At 30.6% G+C, this 8962-nt stretch overlaps 1 protein-coding gene across 1 annotated transcript; it reads right to left on the minus strand.

Moving 5' to 3' along the window:
• Positions 1–5485: 5485 nt before the first annotated feature.
• LOC109154850 (uncharacterized protein At4g28440-like) lies at positions 5486–7963 on the minus strand. The gene is made up of 3 exons (XM_019302594.1): positions 7853–7963; positions 7276–7482; positions 5486–5889 (listed from the first exon to the last, which is right to left on the minus strand). Exons 2-3 carry the CDS (start codon positions 7472–7474, stop codon positions 5702–5704), a joined length of 387 nt encoding a protein of 128 aa, XP_019158139.1. The 5' UTR covers positions 7475–7482; positions 7853–7963; the 3' UTR covers positions 5486–5701.
• Positions 7964–8962: the final 999 nt, after the last annotated feature.

Below are 8962 nucleotides of genomic sequence, written 5' to 3' on the forward strand. Positions count from 1 at the left end.
TTGCGCGGAGAAAAATGGCTCCTCGATTCTCGACCGCCGTTTTCGTTGCTTGTTTTGTGATCATGGTGGCCAGCGTTGTTGTAGCCCATGAAGGTCATCACCATGCTCCTGCACCTTCCCCTTCTAAAGACACCTCAAGTGCCATTATTGCTTCTCTGCCATCATCAATGGCTGCCCTCTTTGCCTTTGTGTTTTCCTTTCTTGTGATTAGGGGTAGAGTTTGATATCTCCACTTTTTGCTAGCTAGCAAGAATTATGTTTGTCGATCTTCTTCAATCCTCTTTGCATGTTGGTTGTTGATCTATATATGTATTATTGCGCCATATTGAATTGGAGCTGTTTTTATGATTACAATAAAAGTTCACTTTGATTTGTAAGTTATGGTTGTGTAATTATAATAAAATTTCACTTTGATTATTAATTCATGATTATTTGTCATCCTCATTCCCTTAACCATGTTATCTTTATCTTTATGCTCATTTTCTCTTGATGTATACTATATTATTGTTTTTGAAATTGATATTCATTTCATAATTTTATGAGTTTCGATCAGATCGAATAGTTATTATGTTATTTGTAAATGTTTAGTCAATTGTATTTGATTGTAGTTCTAAAATAGAAAAAATATAATTATGCGGGTCGTTATAAGTCTCCTTTTCCATTTGGTCGTAGAAAGAAGAAAAGCAAAGGGTGATCTTGTAGCAGCCTAAAAATTCAAAGGTTCGATACTTGACTTTGGGTATGGAGCAGCTTTAAATTTTCAAGTCAGTTGTCCCATCCAAAAGAGGTGTCTACAATTCAACAAAGGATTAGTTACTGTGTTCAACGGTGAAAACTTTGGGTACACAAAAGAACAAAAAATGAAGCAATGCTACTCAATAAAAATTATCATGTTTGTCTGCACTTGGTGTAATTGTGATATTCCACCCACCCCCCCCCCCCCCCCCCCCAAAAAAAAAAAAAAAAAAAAAAAAAAAAAAGTCATAGTTGATTACTTTTTTCTTCACAATAAATCTGAAACTAAAAAAGTAATTTAGGGAGTAATTATAAAGTTAGGGGCAAAAGTTTTGTGTTTAACTCTTACAATATATATATATATTCTACTAATAAAAGAAGCTTAAGATTTATATTTAAAAATAAAAGAAATTCAAACACTAAAAAATCATTTTTAGAACTATAAGATTTTATTTTTAAAAAATTCAGTATAATGTTTCACATTTTTTAAATTTAATTTTAAATAATGAAATTTAGAATATATTATTTTATAAATTTTATGACAGCACTATGAGAAATCAAATTCAATTAATATTTAAAAGTCTAATAACTACACTAAAGAAATCGGATAAAATTCAATGTTTGCTAAATGTAATAATACTATCAACTTGGCAAGAAGTTATAAGACCACGTACAATATACAATATAGAATGGTCTCTCAAATATAATATTAATAAGTTAAAATCAAGTCAATGAATTTGATTGAGACATATTTCGTATTGTACATTAAAGATTGTTGACATCCAAGATAAAATTGTTGAGACACATACATTTGATAGATTGGTCCAACAATAAATTGTTATTGTATCTTAGAGACCATCCTATGTATTATAAAGCAAAGAATTAATGACCGTTTTGGTCCCTCATCTATGCTGTAATTACTAATTAATTATCAATTATTAATTTTGATCAAATAAGTCATCAACTATTAATTTCGTAACGATTTGGTCCTTCGTAATTACCAAATTGGTCTTCCGTCAATTTAACGAATGACCAAATTGATTACAAAATTAATAATTGAAGATTTAATTGGTCAAAATTGATAGTCAATGACTAATTTGATAATTACAACATAATTGAGGGACCAAAACGGTCATTAATTCTAAAGTAAATGTCATTTGGCTTTGACTATGGCAATTTTCATCCTTTAGTCCCCATCTATTAACTTTGTCAAATTTAAACCTTTACTATCCAAAACTTTCCATAATTAACATTTTGTTGGTAGACTTTGAAAGTTGTAGTCCTCGTCGTTACCAATAAATGATGCAAATCCATTATGTGTATACAACATCAATAAAAATAAAATAAAATAAATAAATAAAGGAAAAAAGACAGGTTAGCCTATGAAAAGATAAAATTGCCCTTCAAATTATTGCTTACTTCCCCGAAAAGGTTGAATCTCCAACCCTAATGGTTCCCCACACTCCAGCCTGACAGAGCATTTAGGAGGATTTGAATCAAGGTAACTTAGTAGCTCAGTAAACAAGACAAAATGCTGGTGCGCACAATAAATTTGTCCACTTTAGACATAATCCACACACTGTCATTGTTAAATTTCAAACATTGATTTTTTCCTTCAAATATTGCCTACTGAAGTAGTGAGCTAAGCATGTACGAGCCATCTAATACCTACTTGACAGAAGGACTGATTTTGAAAAGTTTTGAATATTCAAGATTTTTAAAAATAATAGATAAGGATTATCAGATGACTTTTACTGAAATTAATTCTAAAATAATTTTTTTGAGGAGCAAGAAAACATAAACTTCAAAAGTACAAGTTCAAATTGAAAATTTTTTAAGGTTTATTATCTCTAAGTAAAATATAATCAACAAATTTGCTTTTTCTCTAAACTTTTAATGATTAGTCTTGTTTTCTTCTCTCAAACGGCTGAATCCCCAACGTCATGGGCCCCTACAAAGCATTTATTACGGTGAGTCAATGGCATAGAGTTAAATGTGGGTGCGCACAAGAAATCTATTCACTTCAGCATAATCCTCACAATACTGCCACCGAAGTTCGAATCTTGATGTTTTCTCCCAAATATTATCTGTTGAATCATTGAGCTAAACTTGTGCGGGACTAATGACTAGCCTTGTTTTCAATAAGGCATTTGGATGACATCATTGCTAGTTCCCAGGACTCTTCTTCGACCTTGTTTTATCCTAACTTATTAATTGTTTTTCCTAACTTATTACTTCCTCCGTTTCATATTATGTGTCTTGACTAAAATTATTTTGAATTTAATTTTTTATAATATTAAGTTTTGTATTAGTTAGTTTGACCAATAAATAATAAATCAGTTTAATATTAATTAGTTTGACCAATGAATAATAAATCATGAAAAATATAACAGTTGTAGTATTTATTTTGAGCTTGGTCACATTACTACCTTCATGGTGATGAACTGATGATGAGTAGTGAGTACCTACTACCTACAATCCCCGTCTTCTTAGAGATTTATGTTTTTTTTTTGTTTTTTTTTTTTTTTGAAGAGATTTATGTTTTAAAATTATTTATTTATTCATAAAATCGAGGACAAGGTGGAGTGGGGGTACTCTCCATCCCTAGCAAGGAATAAAACCTTTTCCCCATTCCAAGATTGAAAGTGCTACTTGATTTAATCCTCCAAATTCACTCCAAGAGCACTTCTCATACTATTTTAAATGAGCAAGTATTAAATTTGACCCTACGAGTATTAGCAAAAGACAATTTTAATCTACATGTTTAATTTCTATTAATTTTCATTTACAACTATTGTTTTAGTACTAATTTTTATCCACGGTTATTGTTTTAGTGTCAACATTTATCACGCCGGTCACTCCTCCGTTTCAGATATGCCGAAATATGAAATTGTTAAGAGTATTTTCGTTTTTTTTTTTCAAGTTAAGATCCAATTTGAGCATGAATAAAAGGATTTAAGCCCTAAAATCGATCTCAATTCACATTTCTCCTCCTCAAATTAAGGTAGGATGAGGAAAAATGTGAATTGAGATCAATCTTAAGGGTTATATCTCATTATTCATGCTCAAATTGAGATCTTAAGTGTAAAGGACGTAAAACGAAAATACTTTTAAAAATTTTAGATTTCGGCATGTCTTAAACAAATGTATGACCGACGTGATGAATTTTAACACTAAAATACTAATCGTGGATGAAAATTGGTAGGAATTAAACATGTGGATCAAAACTGTCATTTTGTTAATATTCATGGGACTAAAGTTGGTATTTGCTCATTTTAAAATAGTTATTGTTAAAAGTGCAAAAATTGTAGGGCCCGTTTGCTAACGGAAAACTGTTCTTTGTTTTCTGGTTTTTATTTTTCTGTTTTTATTCTGTGTTTTCTGTTAGAAAACTTGTTACTAACACATATTTTTTCAAAATTTTTTTTAGATTAACCTTATAGAATTAACACAAGTTTAATTTCGAGTGATTTTTAGATCTTATATTTAAAATATTTTTACATATGTTTAGTTTAAATGAAATAAATTTATTTATTTCGTACGTTTAAGTCTAATATATGTAAGATTTTTACATTTGATATTCGAACCAAAATTATATCTGTATATAACACAATATAACTAAAAAATATATCTGAATCAATAACCTATTAACTTCACCTAAAATTTAGTTTAGATAATATTAATACTTTTTGAGCTAATATTTAAAATATTTTTGGATATTTCCATTTTAATGATAAATATATAATTTTTACTTTGAATTCTAATATATGTGAGATTTTAATATCTGATATTCGGACTGAACTTGTATTACGATATAACATAATTAAAAATATCCGAACTAATAATCTATTGAGTTCAATCAAAATCTAAAACATTATATAAAGTTCAATTCTTAATTTTGATAATGTGAATACTGTCTAACTTCAAAGTGTAAGCAAATAAATTATGTTTAAATTAGTAAAAGAGTTAAGCAACGATTTGGTCCCTCAATTATTAGCGAACTGTCAATGTAGTCCCTCAATCGCTTATTCATCGATTTGGTCCCCGAAAACAATTGTTTTTAGTCGATTTAGTATCTCCGGCCGTCGATTTGGTCCTCGAAAACAATTATTTTTAGTCGATTTAGTCCTTCCGGCTATCGACGGAAGACGGCTTGAGGGACTAAATCGACTAAAAATAATTATTTTCGGGGACCAAATCGATGAATAAGCAATTGAGGGACTACATTGACAGTTCGCTAATAATTGAGGGACCAGATTGTTCATTAACTCTTAGTAAAATAAATATAAAAAAATGGTGATAAGTAAAAAAAGATGATAATGAATATAATCATAGTAATGTGGTTATAGTAACATATAACTCAATAGATAATTCTATTTTCATTTAGAAAACAATTTTTAAGAATGTTTCTATTTTCTAGAAAATTAGGAAATTATTTTCAATTTTCAAAATAGAAAACTGTGCTAGTAAAGATGTTTTTTATTTTCTATTTTTTAATTCTCCAGTTTTCAAAGAAAATTTCCCAGACCGTAACTTTTCAAAAATTACAAAAACTTTAAATACTAAAATCACTCGGCAAAACTCATCCACAGCCTTTGCTACGTTCCTCTACACATGGGATAAGAGACCAAGTGACTAAATTAGATAACAAATCCATAGTCAAATACTTAAAATTTGGTTTAATTTGGAGCCAATGAACAATTTTGATATTTCATTTCTGGTATTAACTTCAAAAAAACTACGCAATAACTGAACAAGGTAGCAAGATAGATTAAAACACTAAAAGCAAAATTCAGTGAAATGCCATTGTCTACAAAAACTGAAACCAACTCGCACTACAAAAGTTAAATAAAAGTTCAAAATAACTTCTAAGAGTAGTATTTGAGTGAAAAACATTCGAGTAGGCTGTTTCCGATGAGGTTTAACCTCAAGTCTCCATAAGACGAGGCCGTCTAACCTCCACTTATCACACAACAACATCTATGCGCTCAAATTCAATCAAGGACATATTGATATCTTGTGGCACAGTAAAACTCGCAGCTTCTGTGATTTCAACACGCCCAAAGCGATCCACAGCAAGCCTCATCGATCCCTTGAACATGTCAACTTTAGCATTTGTAACCACAATGGTATTACCCTCTTGCATCAAGTCCACTGGAACAATGACAAAAGTCAAAACGCCACTTAACATCGAGATATTCAACAAGTGGTTTTGCAACAAATCTCAACACATCAATATCAACAGCAATCATTATACAATAGAATTAAGCATTTTGAACTTTGTCTTGCTTGAACTATTCACCAACCAATTGCCCATGCTACTGTTTGCCAAAAAGTTTGAACTAATCCTTCCAAGCAAATCTTAAACCAATTGAAAGTAGAAAATAGAATCATATATAGCTTTGCCATTACATATCAGAAAATAACAGCTAACACAATGAAATTAAGCTAGTTAGTACACTAATGCTTGAGTTCAACAAAGGACTAAATGTGATATCTCTTCCACACAAAAGGTTGCAAGCTAACAAGAGACTTGTGCGGTCCGATGAATAATCTGAGAGCATATGCCTAATGCACTTAGTGATTGGTTCATAAATCAAAAGAATGGTTATACTTAAAGATTACATAGTTAGCCAGCAAGGATTAGAATGGCAGGTTACCAGAAGAGAAGTTTCAAATGTGCTTTTGATGAGTTTTTCTTAGAAAGCACTCACCTTACTGGTAGGATCAATATCATATATGAACTCACAATTAATCCAAAATATCACAATAAATGCTTAAACTTTTGTATATTTTCTAACAAAAAAAAAAAAAAATCATTTTCAATACAATAGACAATTAGAAGCATGAAAGAATAATCTAGTAACTGTAAATAGGAATAAGCAGAGCCCCAAAAGGTCAAATCGTTCATTCAGCAGAGTGAAAAGGATACTACTGAAAAATAATGAATATAAACATGAAGGCAAATTGATGTCAAGAACTTTTAGCATACAATTATAAGTTAATACCCAATTTGGTCCTCAACTATGGTGGTTTTTCTCGATTTAGTCCTAAACAACTTTCTGTGCTTAATTGGGTCCTAGACTTTGATTAGTTTTACCTAATTGAGGCCCTTGTTATGAGAGTTGGGTAATTTCCCCTATATTAATACCCAATCTAGTCCTCAACTATAGTGGTTTTATCCAATTTAGTCTTCGACTATAGTGATTTTACTTAATCTAGTCATCGATTATAGCAATTTTACCTAAATTAGTCCTTGATTCTAACACCAAGGACTCAATTAGGTAAAATCATCGAAGCCCACGACCTAATTAAGCACAAAAAAAACGTTTTAGTTGTAGGATTAAAAACTAAAACATTATATTCGAGGACTAAATTGGGTATTAACTCATACAATTATCAAACAACAATCAACAGCCCATGAGTTCAATGGGAATCACAAAAAGAACTCTCTGCAGAATAAATTACTAGATAAACCCTAACTTAAATCAACAACTACTGGCATTTAGATCATTAGATGCATTCAAAAAAAGGGCTAACCTTGATCATTCCTGGCACTGAAGATAACCATTCCAGTCTCATCTCCCACCAAACATTCGGCGAAACGGCCCTGCGGCCTACCTCTCTGGGCGATCTGCTTTGAACTCACAACTTTTACAGTGAGGCTAACCCCAGTATCCAAAGGGCGAAGCTGGTTGACCTTGGTAAAACCCCCCTGCTTCTTCTTCTGTTCTGCCATTTCTTCTTCTACGTTTTTGTTCAACAAAATCAACCAAATTCAAAATTCCACAAAGTAAATTAAAAATCAAAGCCACAAACTTTTAGCGAAGAGTGTTAACTATTTTCTGCATCTCGAATCTTTTCAACACATCAGATTTACTATTTTCTGCTAAAATCTGGTCTTTTTATACAACGAATCATTCAGGGGTTTCAATTAAAACCCAAGATATAGTATTTCATTCGAGAACCCACAGTCTAGTAAAGGGGGTCTTAGGAAAAATCTGGTGAATCAATAGAAATCAGTAACGCAGATCGTAAATCAACCAAATTTTTAAATCCAGAAGATCAATTGAATTTCAAAAGGTGAAATAAAATGCATGAAGGGGAAAACACAAACCTGAATCGAATCGATAAGAAATATGCAAAACAAAGGATTGCGAAGAACCGTAGATCGTGGAGGAATTAATGGAGTCAGAGGAGATAAATTTGTATCACTTCCGACTTATGAACAAATACCAATTTTGGCCTCATCAGTATTAATAAAATGACAATTTTAGTCCATATATTTAATTTCTATCAATTTTTGTTACGATTATTGTTTTAGTATCAAATTTTTATTGTTAAAATTCATCACGTCGATCACTACATCATTTAAAACATACCAAAATATAAATCTATTAGGGTTATTTTCATCCTTTTCAAATTAAAATCTCAATTTGACTATGAATAAAGGAATTTTTAAACTTTGAGATCGATCTCTATTCGCAGTTCTCAAATTAAGGTAGAATGAGGGAGATGCTGCGAATTAGGATCGATTTTAGGGCTTAAATCTATTTATTCATGCTCAAATTGGGATCTTAAATTGAAAATGACGAAATCAATTTATTCATGCTCAAATTGGGATCTTAAATTTTAACATTTGGCATGCCTTAAACAGAGGGATGATCGGCGTGATAAATTTTGACAATAAAGCAATAGTCTTAGATGAAAATTGGTACTAAAATAATAGTTGTGATTGGTGAATGAAAATTTGTAGAAATTAAATATGTGGACCAAAACTATCATTTTGCTAATATTCGTTGGATCAAAATTAGTAATTGATCTTGTTTTACTTCTATCCCCCGGGTAGCATCCGTTTTATTAAAAATATACTCTCTCTGTCCCATTTTATCTGTCTTACTTTTTTTTTTTTTTTAATTTGTTCCAAAATAGTATCATCTTTCCAAAATTGAACATAACTATCAATATACATTTTCCAATTTACCCTTTTGACTTTTCAAATTTCTAGAGGTAAGTACAATTGTACTTTGTACAAATACGGAGTAATACTTATTTTTAGGGGCAAAATTGAAAAGTTAGTAACATTTGTTATGTTGTATTAAAAATCGTGCAAAAAGCAAATGAGACAATCATTTAAGTACGGAGGGAGTATCACTTTTGGTCCATTGACTATTATATATGTATCAATTTTGATTATTTACTGTTAATATTTTTAAATTATTAGGTG

Source organism: Ipomoea nil, unplaced genomic scaffold (genome assembly GCF_001879475.1).
Source record: "Ipomoea nil cultivar Tokyo-kokei standard unplaced genomic scaffold, Asagao_1.1 scaffold2653, whole genome shotgun sequence".
In the NCBI taxonomy this organism is placed as follows: domain Eukaryota; kingdom Viridiplantae; phylum Streptophyta; class Magnoliopsida; order Solanales; family Convolvulaceae; genus Ipomoea; species Ipomoea nil.

What these genes read in the sequence shown, in the direction of transcription:
- LOC109154850 (XM_019302594.1), bottom strand. Translation starts at nt 7,474, where the DNA reads ATGGCAGAACAGAAGAAGAAGCAGGGGGGTTTTACCAAGGTCAACCAG. An exon ending in CAGTGCCAGGAATGATCAAG is followed by an intron (nt 5,890 to 7,275) that starts GTTAGCCCTTTT and finishes TCATTGTTCCAG; the next exon opens with TGGACTTGATGCAAGAGGGT.